Raw genomic sequence first — 21,189 nt, 5'->3', positions numbered from 1 at the left:
ATTTAAGAGAAAATAGAACTAAAGTGGGAAAAAGCCCTGAAATATCTTAAAAGACCTTTATGGGTATTCTAGGCAGCAAAATAAACTTTAGTCTCTGATTTTTGCACTGTCACCACAGATCTAATCATCTACAAAGTTATTGGCTTAGTTGTAAAAATATGGTTAACTGGGAAAAGCCCTAGTTTGCATAATTTTGAGAGAGGGCTAGCTTTTTCAAAGGTAAAGGTTTAAAAAGGAAAAAACAACTATTAAGCACCTTAAAGCAACAATGTTTTCAAAAATATAATTTAACTTAATTAACAGAGGGATTAAAACATTTCCCTAATGCCCTTGAAACTAAGAAAAAACTGATGTATAGTACAACTTTATATATCGATAATTTGGCAAATGAAATTAATAATCGTAAACACACAACTAGGTAAAGCCCTTTCTGCAATCCCTCCACTGACATTCAACATCTCCTTGAAGTGAGCACTACATACTTATCCAATACCACTCCATCCAAACTTCTTTTAAAAATGTAAGCTTAACTAAATTTTTAAGTAAACTTTCCATTTAAAAGAAGTCAGTTGGGACTTCCCTGGTGGTGCAGTGGTTAAGAATCCACCTGCCAAGGCAGAGAACATGGGTTTGAGCCTTGGTCTGGGAAGATCCCACATGCCGCAGAGTAACTAAGCCCGTGTGCCACAACTACTGAGCCCGCCTGGCATAGCTACTGAAGCCCGCACACCTAGAGCCTGTGCTCTGCAACAAGAGAAGCCACCTCAATAAGACGCCCGCCCACCAAAATGAAGAGTAGCTCCTCCTCACCACACTAGAGAAAAGCCCGCACGCATTAACGGAGACTCAACGCAGCCAAAAATAAATAATTTTTTTGAAAAGTCAGTTTATAGTTAAGAACTTATTTCCATATGTTACTTGATCCCAGGGAGGGTTGTAAGGACACCATGATACTTCATGCTACTATGGAGCTGTCACTGCAATTACTCCCAGACTCATAGCCCAAAAGAAAATGTGGTACTCGGGGGAAAAGAAAGTTCAACTTAAAGTGTCACCCTAATCCTCATGTTGGCCTCTCTGGCAGTTGATATAATTTTTGTTGTCTTTTGTAAATCATCCTACAGAAAAAATTGCAATCTTGCCAGAATATACTGCCTCTGATCATTTTAGCTGCCTTCCCATCTCCCATTCCCCAAGGCCCTCTCACTCCGCCCATCCATACCAACTTCCTAAGGACACACACACACATTGCAGGGTAAGGAGGGGGTATAAGATGAATTATCTCTTTCTAACAAACGTCATTCCTCTCCAAATTATGGATAATGAGGCCAGAAGTGTAATTACTAAAGGAGTTTGGAAAGGTAATTGCTGAAATGATCTCAAAAATAGTGGTGACTGCAGTGAGTACAACGACTCACTTTATAGCTGTCAGAACCACTTGGGATGTGAGTAAAAGCTTATGTTTGTAAACCCAAATGCTGCATCAAATGAAGTTCCATATCAGCAAATTACCACAAGAACCCCTTACAGTCAACTCATTTTGATTTCTTAATGAGAAATCCCATTGAAGAGGAATAACTTTAAGTTGTGAAGCAGGGTAGGGACGGAAAAAAGATGGAAAGTTTGAGGGAATTTTTGTGGGATCCTCTCCTTGAAGCCTGTAATTTGCAGGTAGCTCTACCTTCCTTGTTCCCATTGATCACCGGAGGATTGTGAAGTTTAAGGTAGCACTCACTGGTTCTCAAACTAAAGCACTTAGCTTTGAGATTGCCGGTCAAGACTGCAGGGGAGAATGGATATTTCTGAAGCGTAGGCACAAATGTCCGTGGAACATACACCCCATTCCCAACCCTTATCTCTATGCTCTCAGTGCAGAGAGCAATTTCTCTATTCCAGCTGCTTGTGCACCTGGCACTTAGTATCACAAACGATGTGAATTTTTCCCCACCACCTCTCATCCAGAGGCCCTAGGCTCTGCCGCCTCTTTGCCCCAGTGCTTTGTGACCGAGTGGCCCCAGGCCAAGCCCTAGTGCTCACGAAGGTAGGTGCAAACCCCGAGTGCACTCAGTGCTCTGGGCGCTTCAGTCTGGCCTGGGCTCAGGCCCTTCTACTCCAACCCCAAGGGACCCTGGAGGCGAGACCTGACACCTCCATCACTCACCATGGCCAGCCAGTTAGGCCTCCCTGTCTCCGCGCGCCTCTCTTCCGTGAAGCCCTTGAAGCTGCACTTCGGAAACATCCAAGTGGGCATCTGTGTGGCGATCCAGAGCAGCGATGGGCGGATCCACCTCGCGGTGGTCACAGAGGTCAAAACAAAACGCTTGGGTCACGGTAGAATGGGTCGAAAAAGGAGTCAAAAAAGGCAAAAAGATTGATCTAGATAAAATATTCCTGCTGAATCCAGCGCTGGCGTCTGCTGAGCACCCCACGGCAGCCAGGGCGTTGCCCTCCTTGTCTCTAGCGCTCTCTTCGGCCATCGGGAACCAGAGGACGGCCACTCGGTGCATTGCGACGATCCCCCAGAAAAATGAAACGCCCTCGGGGGACAGTCCGGATATAAGAGTTCCCAGCAGTCTTTGCCTGATGAAGCAGAAAAAGTCTCCCTGCCTACGGGAAATTGAGAAACTGCAAAAGCAGTGAGAGAAGCGCAGACCGCTGTAGCTGGAGATCAGAGCTTAGCGCGCCCTGGCTGTCAACATGGGAAACCCCAACTACGAGATTCAGAGCATGATTCAGGAATGTCGCAGGCACCTGGACTGCAGCCAGTTGTCGGGCCCGGAGCCACTGGAGGACCACCGCATCTGCGTCTGTGTGAGGAAGCGGCCTTTCAACCAGCGGGAGACCACCATGAAGGACCTGGATATCATCACCATCCCCTCGGACAAAGTGGTCATGGTGCACGAGTCCAAACAAAAGGTGGACCTTACTTGCTACCTGGAGAACGATTCCTTCTGCTTCGACCACGCCTTCGACGACACCGCCTCCAACAAGTTGGTGTACCAGTTCACCGCCCAGCCACTGGTTGCGTACATCTTCCGCAAGGGCATAGCTACCTGCTTTGCCTATGGGCAGACGGGTAGTGGGAAAACGCACACCATGGGTGGAGCCTTTTCAGGAAGGGACCAAGATTGTTCTAAAGGCATTTATGCCATGGTGGCACAGGATGTATTTCTCCCGCTCAAAACTTCTGCTTATGAGAAGCTGGACCTCAAAATCTATGGGACACTTTTTGAGATTTATGGGGGAAAGGTGTATGACTTGTTGAACTGGAAGAAGACGCTGCAAGTCCTTGAGGATGGCAGTCAGCAAATCCAGGTGGTCGGGCTGCAGGAGCAAGAGGTGTGCTGCTGTGTGGAGGACATGCTCAACCTTGTGGAACTCGGGAACAGCTACCGGAGTTCAGGACAGACATCAGTCAATGTCCACTCTTCCAGGAGCCACGCAGTGTTCCAGATCATTTTAAAGCCTCGAGAGAAACTGCATGGTAAGTTTTCCCTTGTTGACTTAGCTGGGAATGAAAGGGGAGCGGATACTGCCAACGCCAACCGGAAAAGAGAGCTGGAAGGAGCAGAGATTAACAAGAGTCTCCTCGCACTCAAAGAACGCATCCGGGATTTGGGTCAGAACAAGTCTCATACCCTATTCAGAGCCAGCAAGCTCACACAGGTGCTCCGGGACTCCTTTATATGCCAGAACTCCTCCATTTGCATGATTGCTACTATCTCTCCAGGGATGGCCTCTTGCGAAAACACCCTCAACACTTTAAGATATGCCAATAGAGTAAAAGAAATGACTCTAGATTTAAGGCCTCACCATCGTTGTCTTTATCCCGCTGAACGTGAGGTGCCAAGGATGTTGGAAAATCACATTAGAAATTCAGAAATGTCCCTTCAAGGGAACGAATTTATTAAAATGCCTTGTATGCAGAGTGAGGAGGAGGAAGAGACTAAAGAAATCAAAGCACTATCCTCTCCATTAATGGAGGATACAGCAATCTCCTGGAAGGAATCAAGCCAACGGCCAGGGAATAACATCCAGGAGACAGCTGATGGGGTAAACTGTGATGCTGATTTTTGCATTGCCCAGTTATTGTTCATTTTGGAGCAGAAAATAGGTTTTATGACTGAGATTCAAAGGAAACTGAAATTATTACGAGCTGACCTTCAAAAGAAGAGCAAACATAGTGAAGCCAATGGTGAGATATCAGACCTGAAATGATGGATACAGTGCTGCAGTTCCTAAGTCTCTTATAAAGGAAAGTTGCCTAAGTTATCTAGATATAAAGATCCTCCTGGAAAGAGGATCTTAAAACCTCTTAAAATATGGTTTCCAGAACTGTCTTCTTCCTCTGTATTTCTGTAATTTGTTTTTATTCTGTAGGACAGTGGTTCTCAACTTGGAACCATTTTACCTCCTAGGGACATTTGGCAATGTCTGGAAACATTTTCATTTGTCAGAATTGGGTGTGCAGGGAGGGGTGATACTGGCATGTAGTGGGTAGAGGGCCAGAGATGCTGTTAAACATCCTACAATATACAGAATAGCCTCCTACAACAACTAATTATCTGGTTGAAAATATCAATAGTACTGAGGTTGAGAAACCCTGCTTTAGAAGGACCTAGCTGTGATGAAGCCAGATTCCCTAAATTTGCAGCTAAGAAGGAAAAATATTGCAGTCCCTTTAGGACTAGATTTGGAACACACCAAGGGGTGCATAATTGAGTAAATCTAATGATGCCCACTCCATGAGTCTTTTTCTTCTGCATTTGTGTGTACATTCAAATGGTTTCTAAGCTCTAGACATACTGGGGAGGTGAGAGTGGAGAAAGGAAAGGTTTTATTTAAGAGACTTTGTATGAGAGCCTAGAATTGAGAAGGATTTTATTTTTAATCTTTGAGTTGAAATTGCAAAGCACTGTGCTTCCTGAGAGTGATAAAGTGTGTGTGTTGCATAAGCATTGCATTGCTAACTATGGTGTCTTTAAGCTTTTTTTTCTTCTCATTCTACCAAATTTTGTGCTTGTGTGATTCACATAAAAAGCTTTTCCCCATAAATTATGAAATTAGAGTAGGGAATAAGTCAGCAAAGTAGTAGAAAAGTTCTGTCCTGAAGTGGGGCACATGCTATAAAGACCTCATAGAGAATGTGATAAATATCAATGCCTGAGATTAATTGTATAAGGAGAATATTTTCCTGATTCAAGGATCACAAAGTCCATTCTTTTGCAAAAAGAAGAAGAAGCAGCTAATCTGATATGCAAATATAAATATAATAAATAGTCTAATACACATCTACCTTCAGCAAACCTATTTATGAAATGCTATAATAAAATAAATAAGGATCTTTTGGTTCCAAGTCTAGCAGTTCCAAACTCTTTTTTTGAGGAAAAAAGTGGAATGATTTGCAAAGAAAGTGAATGGTGGATTGGGGAAATTTGAAGACACAAAATATTGTGCCCAAATTTGTTACTACCTTTGGAAGACATGCCTATTCTTTTCAAATTTTTCCTCCTAAGTTGCAAAAGCTTCATTGGTACAGGGGGAAACTAACACATAACTCTACCACAGAAAAGCCATCAGGTTTCATCCTGGTTTCATCAGGATCATTGGAAACATATGGTCTTTAGTAATTAGTCAATATTATGGCCTTTAAATATTTTTCCCTCTGCTGTTTTATCTATGCAGGTAAAGCTAAATATTATTATTATTAAACCAAACAGAACTTTGGAATTCTGTCCTCCTTCAGCAAATGATAGTCTTCCCTTCAAAACCAGATGTTTTTAATCAGAATTTTTGTAAGCAATGAAAAAGTATGGGGTTAAGAATCTTATCCCAGTTAAGAATAAGAACTTAAGACTGGTCTTATGCCAAAAGACAACCCTCAGAATGGGAGAAAATATTTGCAAATGAAGCAACTGACAAAGGATTAATTTCCAAAATTTATAAGCAACTCATGCAGCTCAATAACAAAAAAACAAACAACCCAATCCAAAAATGGGCAGAAGAACTAAATAGACATTTCTCCAAAGAAGATATACAGATTGCTAACAAACACATGAAAGAATGCTCAACCTCATTAATCATTAGAGAAATGCAAATCAAAACTACAATGAGATATCATCTCACACCGGTCAGATTGGCCATCATCAAAAACTCTAGAAACAATAAATGCTGGAGAGGGTGTGGAGAAAAGGGAACCCTCTTGCACTGCTGGTGGGAATGTAAATTGATACAGCCACTATGGAGAACAGTATGGAGGTTCCTTCAAAAACTACAAATAGAACTACCATACGACCCAGCAATCCCACTACTGGGAATATACCCTGAGAAAACTATAATTCAGAAAGACTCATGTACCAAAATGTTCATTGCAGCTCTATTTACAATAGCCAGGACATGGAAGCAACCTAAGTGTCCATCAACAGATGAATGGATAAAGAAGATGTGGCACATATATACAATGGAATATTACTCAGCCATAAAAAGAAATGAAACTGAGTTATTTATAATGAGGTGGATGGACCTGGAGTCTGTCATACAGAGTGAAGTAAGTCAGAAGGAGAAAAACAAATACCGTATGCTAACACATATATATGGACTCTAAGGGAAAAAAATGTCATGAAGAGGTTAGTGGTAGGACGGGAATAAAACACAGACTTACTCGAGCATGGACTTGAGGATATGGGGAGGGGGAGGGGTGGGATGTGACGAAGTGGGGGAGTGGCAGGGACATATATACACTATCAAATGTAAATTAGATAGCTGGTGGGAAGCTGCTGCATGGCACAGGGAGATCACCTCTGTGCTTTGTGACCGCCTGGGGGGGTGGGATGGGGGGGGGGTGATGCAAGAGGGAGGAGATGTGGGAGCATGTGTGTATGTATAACTGATTTAGTTTGTTGTAGAGGGAAAACTAACACACTATTGTAAAACAATTATACTCCAATAAAGATGTTAAAAAAAATTAAAAAAAAAAAAAAAAAAAAAAAAAAAAAGACTGGTCTTATGAATCCAGTCCCAGTTCTATTATATAGACATCTGTAATTTTAGGCAAGTAACAGCTCCACTGAGCTGTTTCCTTCTATATGAAACAGGGTAATTATATCACCTACTTCAAAAGATTGGAGGGTGGCTTTATTTTCTTCCTGTTCTCCCATATTTTATGCCAAAGACTAGTGCTCATTTATTATTTGTATTATTGTCATTGCCCTTGTTGTTCTATTACTACTCTCACATCTCCCCTGCCCTCCACCACTCCTGCCACACACAAAAGTTTGGGTAGCCTACTAGGAGTTTCAACATTCTAATACCAATAATATCAATGTTTTTTGTATTTTATTTTTAAAGAGTGTAACATACAGTGAAGTGCACAAATCTTAACTATACAGTTCCATGAATATTTTCAAAGTGAATACTCCTATATAATGACCACACTTATCCAGATACAGAACATAACCATTGCTCCAGAAGCCTCATTCCTGCCTCATTTCACTCATTCCCTGCATCAAAGGTAAGGACTATTCTGATCAAAATCATCATAGATAAGTTTGCCTCTTTAGGGAAAAAGTGTTCATTTTTTCATATGAATGGGATCATATACTATGTACTCTTGCATGTCTGTTTTTTTTTCTTTTAATCAAAATTCTATGTGACCTGTTTTTTTTTACATTACTTTATAATGTTCCACTGCATAAATAGCTCATAATTTATAATATTTACTCTTGAAGAAAATTGTTATTTCTGTTTTAAACAGTTACTAATGATGCTGTGAACATTCTTACATGTGTCCTTTAGTGCACATTTATATGTTAAATAGGCCTAGGAATGGAATTCTTGGATCCATAATATGTGTATATTCAGCATGATAGGTCATGCCAAAGAGTTTTCCAAAGGATTTGTTCCAATTTTATACAACCACCAGCATTTTATGGGTCCTCCATATGTTTGCCTACACTTAGTATTGTTATTTTTTAAACTTTAATTTTACACTTTCTGATGTGTATGCAAAGGTACCTCATTATGGTTTTCATTTATTGTTGTTTTCTTTCTCCTAATGACTAATGCTAACATCTTTACATATGCTTACTGGTAATTCAGCCATTCTTTATCGTGCAATATATGTATTGTCTTGAATTCTTCTTTAGATATGTGTATTGCAGATATCTTCTTCCAGTCTGGAATGCTTATAGATTTAATGAAGTTCAACCTATCAATTTTTAATTTAATGATTAGACCCTATTTAATAAATTTCTATCTACTCCAAATCATAAAGGTATTCTCTGTTATCTCCTAAAGATTATTGTCTCGGCTCTGGTTGGAGCTGGGGCCTGCTCACCTGCATGCCTCCAGGGTCAGCAGCAGATGGGGCTAGTTGCAGGACCAGGGTCAAGTGGAACTAAATACATAGGAACATAGGACTTCTTTCATACTGCAGCAGGGACCGTTTTGGGCAAACCCACCACCAGGTCATTGTCCTGCCTTCTCAAAGTGACTGTCCTTAGTCTTGGGCTTTACTGGAGTTTTACAAATCTCCCACAAAGGCGTTTTTGTCTGTCGATGGCTATCAAATAATTGTTTATTGGGAGCAACATCTTGCTCACCCAATGACTCCTATCTCACTCTGAGTTCTCTTTATGGGAAGATTTTACAGATTCAACATATTTAGTGTAAGTAAGATTATTCAGATTTAGATTTAGTGCTTTTTCTTATACCAGCTTTAATAAGTGGTATTAATTTATTGTTAGAACTATAGTGTACTCATTATCTTTAATGTCCATATTATTGGTTTTGAATTTTTCATTCCTGATACTAAGTTTTGTCTTTTCTTTTTTTCCCCTTAATTGGACTTATGATATGTATATAAATTATATGGTCTTTTCAAAGAAACAATTTTATTTTCTCTATTGTATATTTGCTTTCTCTATTGTATATTTGCTTTTTTTATTAATTCCATTTTAAAAATTTTGTTTAACTTCCACTTTTATTTTCAATTTTTTGAGCTCAAGAATTTAGAATTATAAATTTTCTTCTAAAAACTAATTCATCTATATTATAATGCTATACTTTATTAATCAGAAAATTAAATACTCAAATAGTCAAAATGTTCTTTTTTTGTTATTTTTATTTTTACCAGTGTGTTATAGTTATAGGGATTGCTATATCCCTATTAGTTTTAGGTCAAGTTTGTAAATCATGTTGTTCAAATCTTCTGTAACTTTTAGTGAGCTTTATTACCAAGAAAGATATCACAATTTTAAACTTTGATTGTAGATTTATCTATTTCTCCTTTTAGTTATGACAGCCTTCAGTTTATATATTTTGAGGCTATGTTATTAGTACATATAAGTTTAAGGTTATTATATATTCCTGTTGAATTCCTTCTTTGTCCCTTGTAATTTCCTCTGCCTGAAATTCTGTACTTTCTAATATTAATATAGGCATAATAGTTTTTCTTAAGTTTGCATTTCCATGGTCTATATTTTACCATTCTTTTCTTTTGAATCTTTCTCTTCTTTATAGTTAATGTTCTTTTTTTTTTTTTTGCGGTATGCAGGCCTCTCACTGTTGTGGCCTCTCCCGTTGCGGAGCACAGGCTCCGGACGCGCAGGCCTAGCGGCCATGGCTCACGGGCTTAGTTGCTCCACGGCATGTGGGATCTTCCCGGACCAGGGCACGAACCCGTGTCTCCTGCATCTGCAGGCGGATTCTCAACCACTGCGCCACCAGGGAAGCCCAGTTAATGTTCATTTTTTATAAGCAATATATAGTTGGCTCTAATTCAGTTTGTTTTATTTTAATCTAGATTGTAATCTTTGTCTTTTAATTAGAATATCTCCTCCATTCACATTTAATGTAACTTCTGATATCTTTAAGTTTATGGATATGAGAGTATTATTTGTTTCCTCTATATCCACTCTGTATTTAATTATTTTTCCCACTTCTTTTCTTTCCTTTGGATTAATCAAGTTATTTTTATTATATTTTAAAATTATTTTCCCTCTAATTGTTTGTGACATATATTCTGAGCTCTTCACTTATGGTCATCTTGGAAATTATAGCATACATCCTTCTTATTACATTGTGTTTTAAAATATTTTCTTCTAGAAATTGAACTATTTTAAAATGCTTTAACTCATTTTTTCTCAGCTTTACTTTTTGTCATTTAATTGTACATATATTTCTATGCTTTTAATAAATGAATATAAACAGTGATCATTCATTTAAATTATTCATTTGTTTATTTTTTCTGCTGTTCTTAATTCTTCAGTCCTTTGCCATGCATCCACTTGAGATCATTTTTCTTCTAGAATAATTCAAATATATGAACATAAGAGTAGGTCTGTTGGTGATCTTTACTCTCAGACTAAATATTTAGTCATTATTTCACCTTCAGTTTTGAAATGTATTTTTTGTTGTTTGTAGAAGTTTTGGTTGGCTATTATTCAATTTTTAATTTTTTTGCACTTAAAAGATGTCATTTTGTTTTGTTTTGTTTTACTCATTCTGCAATTTCTAGTAAAAATTAACTCTCCTTTGAAGGAACTCTTAAGTTTTCCTGCTTGTCTTTGATTACCAGCTTTGTTTTTTCTATGATGTGACAAGATGTGGTTTTCTTTTTTATTTATCTTTCTTATGTTTTGTAGAACTTTTTAATTTGTCATTTTTGGGGGTCAGTTTTAGAAAATTATCAACCTTTTCCCCCGCAAATACTACTTTTGTATCTTTCTATCTCTTCTCTTTGGGCTTTCATTACAAATATGTTAGTAGTTTTCACTGTGTTTTACATATCTCATACTATTTATCTAGTTTCTATTCATTCAATCTGAACACTATCTAATGACCTTCATTTCACTAATCCTCTATTTCTCAACTATTAAACATATGCATTGAATTTTAAATTTCAGCTTTTATTCTCATTTCTAGGATTTCCATTTGACTCTTTGAAAAATATATCTCTGATCTTTGATGACATCTGGCTTACTTGTGGCCTTTTAATTATCTTTTTCTCTTGTTGATTTCATTTATTTGGTGCTTTTTGGCAGTATGTCTGGTAAGTTTTGATTGAATACTTGACATTATTTATGAAGTAATGTGGAAATTCTAGATGATGTTATGATCCTTCAAAGAGGAGTTCTTTTTCTTTCTGAAGACTCATAAAGTAAGTTCATATCACGTTGATCCATATTTCTGGTTTATCCTTAATTTTAGAATATAATACGTCTGACTCCTTAACTGAAATTCTCCACCTTTATGAAAACTTGTCTTCTTGTAACTATGAGCTTGCTAAATTATCTGCTAAGTTTTTAAATCTCTTTTATACTGCTTTATGCTTTTTTCCCTTTTGAATATTCTTCTATGCATGCACAACTTTAGAATTAGCAAATATCTGAGGAAGAATCTGCACACAGAATGTATGTCTCACTTCTCTATGGCTCCCCTTTCTCCAAAATGAGCCCTGTTGGCTTTAGTAGGCCTGAACATCAATCTTAGGCTCCTATGAGCCTATGTTCTTATGAACCTGCACCAATATTTACTTGACTACTGCTTTGTTTGGGCTTACTTTTCACTCTCAGAAATAAGTAAGTGCCCCAACAGAAGTGCGTGAATGTAATGACCATCTAAATGTAGTTGTTTTCTTTAAGAACTTAAAAAAAATAGCTTTGGTTTTTAGTATATTCAGAGGTGTGCATCCGTCACTACAATTAATTTTAAAACATTTCATTACCCCAAAAGAAAGCCTGCACCCCCTAGGCATCATCCCTTAATCTCCCCACACCCCAGCCCTAGGCAATGCATTCTATCTCTATAGCTCTCTGACACTTTATGTTCTGACTTCCTTTTGTTTTTTGACCCTTCCGTAAACTGTTGTATTTAGGTGTTTTATTTAACTTTGTTGTGCCCTTAATAAGATAGCTTGCTACTCTATTTTGATGATTTGTTAATATAAATAACATAAACAATGATTTATGCATTTTATACATGACTTTTTAGAAAAACTACATATCAATGACATTTCTTATAATAAATTCTAATCAATCTCAACCAAATTAAGGAGACTTTTATTCTATGTTAAGCTTTGCAAGTAAGTAAGGAAGAGCAGCATATCAACATAGTTAATTAACAGTACCCATTGCTGGAAAGTGGATACAAAGACTACAGGATAATATTGAATATATCATTTGCCACATATATATATATACACATATATATATACACACACAAGTGTATATATATATATATACATATATAGGTTATTAGTGGCTTTTTATCTAATTTTTGCTTATCTGTTACAGATTTGGAAATTGGGCACAAATGGTAAGTTCTGAGAGCAATTCACAGGTAGATTTTCTTAACTCTTCCATTGGAAAGGCTGTATAAACAAACTTACTTACCTTTGTGTACATGTACATACATATATACACACAGTCTTACAAGTATAGTTATATATTTTTCCCATGGATTTTTACATCTGCAGAACACAATTTAAAATCTCTCTTTTAGTAAAAAAACAAAACACTTGCTTGCTAACTAGTCTTACCATAATTATTTCTGTTGAGTTGACATTCTTCCTTAACAAGTGCACCATTATATTTCCACTGATATTAATTTTTTTCTGAGAATATACATGGTACTTGAAATGATCTCAAAACACATAGCATAAAATTTAATATGAACATTAGAAAAGAAGATCTCATATAAATGAAAAAACTCAGAAAGTAAATTAATTGGGGTCCACTAAAAGAGAATTGCTAACAGTTCACACAGATGCCCTGAAGTTAAAAAGGAGGATTGTAAATTAATGCTTTAATAAGATTGTTCAGAAAATGTCAGAGCTTCTAAAGTGAGAAAAGTAAATACTTTCAGTTCTTTGGAAACATTCATTTGCACACAAAAATGTTGACATGCTAATTACAAGCTATGCTTATCTAGTAATTAAAGTAGCTTTTCTTGTTTGTCCATTCTTGTAGTGGACAAACTTATTTTGAATTGCTGCATGAGCTTGCACTTAATAAAACTGTTTTTAAAATACATAATAATTAAATACATAATTTCAAATTCTCCTTTGCACAATTAATCTGTGATAGTAAAGTTTTACACTATTATTCTATTGATTTTCTCAGTAAAGTTTTTTTTAAAATTTTTCATTCATTTATTTATTTATTTATTTGGCTGTGTTGGGTCTACGGTTCTGTGCGAGGGCTCTCTTTAGCTGTGGCAAGCAGGGGCCACTCTTCATCATGGTGCGTGGGCTTCTCATTATCACTGCCTCTCTTGTTGCGGAACACAGGCTCCACATGCGCAGGCTCAGTAGTTGTGGCACATGGGCCTATTTGCTCTGCGGCATGTGGGATCCTCCCAGACCAGGGCTCGAACCCATGTCCCCTGCATTAGCAGGCAGATTCTCAACCACTGCACTAGCGGGGAAGCCCCCAGTAAAGTTATTTTTAACAATTTACATAATAAAATAGTATGAGACTCCTAGATAAATATTTATGTGCTGGTTAAATGAATGAATGAATGATTTTTCCTTTTCAATTTGATTACTGATTTAAAATATCATTCTAATAGAAGAAACACAGTTTCTAGCATGTGTTGTTACTAAAAAAAAAATGTAAAATTCTTATTCAAAGTGTAGAATATTATCCTCAGAGCAAACCTGTCATTTATGAATATTTTGTGCAATTCTTTCTATTCTCCAAAAGAGCAACTGCTGATAGAAAATCTTAACATGTCTTTTTTTCTGAAATATTTTTTCCATATTTATGGCATTTCCTTTCTAATCTTAAAAAAAGTAATCTCAGAAATTAAAAATAAGGCAGTGGCTTATAGAAGATATTGAACCAAATCAATAATTGAATATAAAAATTGGACAGACCCAGGCAGCCTTCTTTACCTGTGTGTTTGAGGTGATACTGAACATGTCAGAACTAGAATATGAGGGCTTAAATGGCAACAGAGGAAATGAATGAAATAATCAGGGTAGGAAAATGGGAAAAGACATCAAAGCAACAAGTACAGAGGGTTTTACCCTGAAATAATTAATTGAAAACAAAAGTTACAACATGGAACCAGTTAATATAGCATGTTGAGGTTTAGGTTTGTCATGAGGTTCGTGAGGACAAGAAAGAGAAGACTGCTTTGGGCCACATGAGCAAATCTAAATTGTTAATCTTATACAACTATCTGGACACAGTTCTAAATGCCAAGATTGGAACCAAGTGAGCTAAGTGAGTAACAATGCAGATTTAGAGTCAGATAATTCTTGTTTGTTCAAAGATTTGCCACCTTATAGCTATGTGACTTCAAACAAGTAATTTGACTGTCTGCATCCTTCATTATTTTCAAATCTGTTAAAAAAACAAAAGTCTAAAAAATACAACATTGATCAGGCAGAGTGATTTTGGAGAATCAGCATAAAATTTTTCAATAAAATAAGATTTTACTGATAATCTATGTACTAGATGCTAAAGACAGAACAATGGGTATATAACTGTTCCTGCCTTTAAGGAGCTTATCATTTAAATGAGGAGACAAAGCCTTGTACAACTGATAAATATATTTTAAAATGTGCTACCCTATATAAAAAGTGCTATGGGAATATAGTAGTTGATAGTTAATTTAGCCAAAAGGGCAGGGAAAACTTCACAAAATGATTCATCCCTAAGTCTCGAATGAGAAAAGAGAAACCTGGTAGACCTAAAATGAAAGGATGGGACATTCAAAGCAGTAAATATGATGAATACTTCAGTGTAATAAAAAGAAAATCAGCCAGAAGCCGGCTCAACATTGTCTTTTTCAATAAAATGTAGGCTCCTTGAGGGCAGGGACAATTTCTTATTTAGTTTATATCATTAACATCCCCCAGGATCCCTGATGCTTTGTATGTACTCAATATTCACGTGCAGATATTTCTATTTTTCCATCAATTTCACCTAGCTAGAATAGGAGGAAAGTACAGCTATGTTTGTTTAAAAAAATCTATTTTGAGAAATCACTCTGTCCAATGGCAGAAAGTAAAATTTTTGTGTGAGCAGTCGTCACAGGTGAATGCCTGGTTTTCATCATGTGCTTGGGCTGGCAAACAGTTGTTCTAGGGAAGGGGTCATCTCTTCACTCTGGCACCCACCTGGCCTCAGCTTTCCAACCTGACATCTAGAAAGAAACTCCATGGCACACCTGCTAATGCTATTCATTTGTCTTAGCTACAGGGCTCCCCCAGGTCCTTTGGCATCACTGTCACATCTCTGCTACCCTCAGCCCTACAGGAAAATACTTGACTCTTACCTGCCACCTACCAGAGACCTGTCCTGAGGCTCTGTAGGTTTGGATTCAGCCATTACTTGGCCACATGCTGCTCTCTCTATACTTGTAAAGGAGTTGTCAGAATCTAGGAATCCAACCAGCAGTCTGAACATAGGTTACCTCCCTCCTTGTGTGCTTAAATCATTGCAGGGTTTTACCACTGCCATTTAGGAAATGACTCAAAAGGAAGAGGACACAGATCATGCCTGTATCTCTGTTGTTTCCTCCTATTCAATAGCCCTTGGGATCTTATTTGGGCAGGTGGGCAGGAAAAACTCTGTTGTTACAGAATTTACTTTATGCTTTAGAAAACCAAAAACTTGCCCTCTTGTACTTCTAAAATCCTTTTCTTGAAAGACTATGTCTTTTATTGCCAGTTCCAAAAGTTTATTTAATACTTGAAAATAGTATTTTGACCCATTTCTTTTCCCCTGAATTTCTATGTTAATAACCCTCTCCTCAAATGTGTGATCCCATAATTTTCTAACTGCTAGGGTAGGGACTGAGAGCACAAGAAAATGTATTTGAAGGATGAGGGCTTTGAAGAAGAAGTTGTAGATACATCAGTTAATTACTCAGTATATTCTCACACATGCCCTTTCCCTAACTAATGAACTAAAGGACTAAAGGACTGAGGGAAGAGACAATAACACTTCCAGTGATTCCTGTGTCCCCAGCACCTGAAACAGCACCCAGTACATAGGGGAAATTACTATTTGTTGAATAACAATTGTACAGAAGGTAGCTCAAATGTTCTCCACCAATATAACCATTCAGAAAAGCATTCAGAGAGAAAAGGGTCAGAGGCAGAAATCTGAGAACACAAATATTGAAAGGACAGGATAGTGGAAAATTGTCAGAGAAGAAAAATAAGAAGAGGTCAGAAAGTTAGAGGAAAAACCAGGGGGAAAACGTTGTACAGAAAGCATGGGAAGAGAGAAATTAAAGGAGAGAGAGTACTTTACCGTATTAAAAAAAAGGAAAAAGGGAAAAGCAGTGATTGAATAGAATAAGGACTTAAGAGCAAGTTGGTGGTTTTTGACAATTTGTGGGTCATTAATAACATTTGAGAGATCAGCTTGAGTGAAATGGTTGTTCCAGAAGTCATTTTGCAATGGGTTGAGGAGTCAGAGAACAGCCTGGATAATTAGTGTGAAAGTGTGAAAGTGCTTCATAAATCCTAAACCACTTTACAAATGCAATTAGAATATACAGCTTGTTAGATTTAGGGCCTGGTTGTTGCTCATTCACCAAACTTTCTGAATTCTTTTTTTTTTTTTTGGCATCAGGCACACACTTCCTAGGACTTTGGAAGAATATGTTATAATCTCTGGAAAACTTAAGGAAACATATGTTAAATTTTAACAGTTTTCTTGTACCTTAAACTAACTTTTTTTCTATAATATGCCTCAGGTGTAAAAAAACAACACAAAACACTATCAATAAACAATCTCCAGACTCCCTACTGTTTCTTCCAAGTCATCTTCTTGTTGCCAGCTGCTTAGAAACTTCACCTTAGCTTCTTGAAAACTTCTGCTTTACACAAAATTGATATAAATTTGAATATGGCCTTGACTCCATCCATGAAATTTGGATCAGAGTCCATCACTTCTCCATCCCTTACAATTGGATCCTATTGCATTACTTTCAATATCTCTTCTTTCTTGGCTTCTCTATCCCTAATTTCCATTTTGTATAGATTCCCTGTCAATCAAGTTAGCTTATTAGACATTACATAGACTTAAAATACAATTAATCATACTCTGGGAGGTTTCTTTCTTGACCTGAGCCCATACTCCTCAAATAACCTTATTTTAACTCTCCTTGTAATGACACATAATTGTCAAAACATTAATATAAAGGCATAAAATGAGCAGTTTTAAATTAGCTATATGTAAAATGATTCAGAAAGTAATGGATTTAATGTATTAAGGTGTTTTTTAGAGAAAACACAACCAGATATTAATATTTAAAAGACGCTGCCACTGTTTGAGACTTTTCTACCAGAACCCTGTAACTTATCTGTTCAGCACAAGGATTGTTTATGAAGAAAAATAATCAAATTAAATGATTCTATAGTTATTTTTATTGGCCAAACAGTGACATCTATTGTTCAATGTTATATAAAATGGAATTTAAAAATCAGAAGCAAAGATAACTACAGTTATCTTTTTTACATGATTAGCTACAAAATAATAACTTTCTTAAATTTACTGTTTTAAAATGATGGTATCTAGAAATTTAGTTTTAATTTAAAATCAAATCCAGCTGATTATTTAGGAGTTCCAACATTTAATCATTATTCAAAAGGTCCAGGTCTAGTTGCTAAAAACAGGAAGAGATAAATAAGACAATAAAAATATGGAATATAATTCTTAAAGTTGCCTGCATTGTACAATAGATGTGTTTTTCTCCCCACAAATCACTCAAATACACACTATTAAAATCTGTGAAAGCCCAAGCTGAATTCTGAATTCAGGGCATGTTTCTGTTCTCATGTTTCTTCTGTTGTCAAATAAATCTATGTATTTAGAAAGGTTGTTTACTATCTTAGCTAAAGTTTATTCTCTATAAAAGTATGGGGCTTTACCTGAAGGTGATCAGTTTCCTTCTATCTCTTACTTGTCTCTAAGATGTCATTCACCACCATTTGATTAAGCAAAATTTTTAAAAGTGAGTATCTATCTAAACAATTCTCTTTCTAAAGGGAGTCATAAAAATTGAGATGATTTAGGGAAGAAAAGAGTTTAATTTTGTGAAGTAACATTTATTAGATATATTTAAAAAAATAATTGGCCAATTCAATGAAAATGATTACACCTTTGATCATGTGTTAATACAACATTAATAATAAGCTCAGTTATCATCAACCTATAACAAAAGAAGGAAACCCCAAAATATGGCCCTTTAAAGGAATCTGAACATGACACTATAAGCATTTTCCAGTGTACAATGTAACAGATAATGTTCCAAAGCACTAGAAACCAAAATCCTAATATGACTTCAAAGAGCTTCTGAGCAGTGAATCACTATAGATTGTGAGATGCTCTGTTCGCCTGAAGCCCTAGGGATTGCTAATGGAGAAGGAAAAATCTGATGCTGCCCAATGTTACCTGGAGTCCTGGCCCTTGAAAGCAGTATTTTCTTCTACCATCAACTATTGTGCTTTTAATAAATTTGTAAAATAATAAAAATCATCAAACTGATAACCATCTTGGGGAAAAAGCATCCTTTGAAAATGTGAGACTCACAAAGTGTAATATTAGAGAATAACAATAAAACAAGCTTTTATTTAGTCTCCTTACTCTCTTAAAGCTTTCTCTTTAAATTAAAATAGAAATCTATACATTCATTTTTTCTATAAATATTTTGAGTTTGTATAACATTACAGCACTCAGTTGAGTGTAGTTGTTTCTTTTTGCTCACATGCAAATATGAAAGTATATGCCAAGGTTACTATTTCCTGCTCTGAGATCATGTAGAGGAAACATCTCACAGTCTCATGATATCTCCTCACCCTCTGCTGAGGCATTTGACCAGGGAAATATTATAAATCCTATAAAACAGAAGAGAGGGAGACTCAACAGCCAAGTAGGCAAGTCCCCATTGACATGCCCACGTGGGTAAAGAGAATTTGAGGTCAGAAGTTGGGCAGCACAGATCTATCTGAAGCACAGGGTATATGTAGTTTCTGGCTTCGCATCCTGCTATCTCCAAATATCTCCTTGTCCCCTATTTTAAAAATGTACCATTCACAGACAACCCTCAGAATGATAGAAAATATTTGCAAATGAAGCAACTGACAAGGGATTAATCTCCAAAATATACAAACAGCTCATGCAGCTCAATATCAACCCAATCAGATAATGGGCAGACCCAAACAGATATTTCTCCAAAGAAGACATACAGATGGTCAAGAGGCACATGAAAAGATGCTCAACATCACTAATTATTAGAGAAATGCAAATCAAAACTACAATGAGATATTACCTCACACTGGTCAGAATGACAACCATCAAAAAAATCTACAAACAATAAATACTGGAGAGGGTGTGCAGAAAAGGTAACCCTTTTACACTGTTGGTGGGAATGTAAATTGGTACAGCCACTATGGAGAACAGTATGTAGCTTCCTTAAAAAACTAAAAATAAAACTACCATATGACCCAATAATCCCACTACTGGGTATATACCCTGAGGAAGCCATGATTCTAAAATATACATGCACCCCAATGTTCATTGCAGCACTATTTACAATAGCCAGGACATAGAAGCAACCTAAATATCCATCAACAGAGGAATGGATAAAGAAGATGTGGTACATATATACAATGGAATATTACTCAGCCATAAAAAGGAACAAAATTGTGCCATTTGCAGAGATGTGGATGGACCTAGAGACTGTCATACAGAGTGAAGTAAGTCAGAAAGAGAAAAACAAATATTATATATTAACACATATATGTGGAATCTAGAAAATGGTACAGATGAACCTATTTGCAAAGCTGAAAGAGAGACACAGATATAGAGAACAAACGTATGGACACCAAGTGGGTAAGGGGGGATGGGATGAATTGGGAGATTGGGATCGACATATATACACTGCTATGTATAAAACAGATAGCTAATGAGAACCTACTCTATAGTACAGGGAACTCTACTCAGTGCTCTGTGGTGACCTAAATGGGAAGGAAATCCATAAAAGGGGGATATATTCATACATATAGCTGATTCACTTCACTGTACAGCAGAAACTAACACAACATTGTAAAGCAACTATACCCCAATTAAAAAAATTACCATTCACTGTATGATTGACCATCATAATAATCAAATTAACAGAGCAGTTGCAAAATGTTTAGTTTAGGCTTAATGTGTCTCTTTTTAGCCAACTTAAATTCACACCTAATGGAGAACTGAAAATTTTGTTCTCAGATTTTGTCAATGAAAGGAGATTCTAACTTTGAAGATAGTTAAATATTGTAATGAAACACAATGAACGTCATAAAGCAATAGCAAGATTTTCATAGGAAGACAATATTGGGTACATAGAATACATGATCAAAATTATAGAATGCATCTATTTGGCAGACCTGGTGCAGTTACTGTCTACTGCTAAGGTTTCCACTACTGATGCAAAAAGAAAATGTCCTCACACTTCCTGTTTGTCTGATTGGGCAGCCAAGATTGGATAGGAGACTACAGAGAAAAACTTGGTAAAACAAGGAAAAATATGAAGAGAGAATTTTTGCAACTCAGAAATAAGCTTGTAAACAGTGAAGATCCTGTTTTATTCCAAGAAAGAATCCAAAATTTGAGTTAAAAATTAGAGCAAAAAGAAAAGCATACAGACTTCCCTGGTGGTCCAGTGGTTAAGAACCCGTCTTCCAATGCAAGGGACATGGGTTAAATCCCTGGTCTGGGAACTAAGATCACACATGCCATGGGGCATTTAAGCGCACATGCCACAGCTACTGAGCCCACACACCACAACTGGAGAGAAGCCCACACACTGCAACCAAGAGCCTGCACATCACAATGAAAGATCCCATGTGCAGCAACTAAGACCCAATGCAACCCAAAATAAATAAACAAACAAATAAATAGATGAATAAATAAATAAATAACAAAGTATAATGCCATGTTATTCTTTATCATTGTCACAGGGTCAAATAAAACTGGTTACAGAAGCAATGTAGCTGTCATCAAAACATCACTTTTTGGTTTTTTTTAAGTGCTTAAGGTATGAAAGAATTTGCACAAAAAAAAGCAGGACGTCAAGGAGATATATCTTAACTTCGACTCCAGAAAACTAGGGAGACAAATCTTGAACTGATTTTTTGGGGGGGGGAATTTATTTTATTTACTTTTTTATACAGTAAGTTCC

The 21,189-nt window shown here is 36.7% G+C and overlaps 1 protein-coding gene and 1 non-coding gene across 2 annotated transcripts; both read left to right on the top strand.

Annotated features, from left to right (window-relative positions):
* Positions 1–2,162: 2,162 nt before the first annotated feature.
* On the top strand, positions 2,163–4,218 carry KIF2B (kinesin family member 2B). The gene is given in 2 exon segments (XM_059047059.1): positions 2,163–2,308; positions 2,310–4,218. Coding segments are annotated over 2 exon segments (2,055 nt in total).
* Positions 4,219–20,376: 16,158 nt separating this feature from the next.
* LOC131747146 (small nucleolar RNA SNORA31) lies at positions 20,377–20,509 on the top strand. Its single transcript, XR_009332775.1, has one exon. It is a non-coding gene; the product is annotated as a small nucleolar RNA SNORA31 (small nucleolar RNA).
* Positions 20,510–21,189: the final 680 nt, after the last annotated feature.

This window comes from Kogia breviceps, chromosome 19 (genome assembly GCF_026419965.1).
Source record: "Kogia breviceps isolate mKogBre1 chromosome 19, mKogBre1 haplotype 1, whole genome shotgun sequence".
Lineage (NCBI taxonomy): Eukaryota > Metazoa > Chordata > Mammalia > Artiodactyla > Physeteridae > Kogia > Kogia breviceps.
Note: the sequence above shows the minus strand (reverse complement) of the source record. Positions and strands in the feature narration are given on the sequence as shown.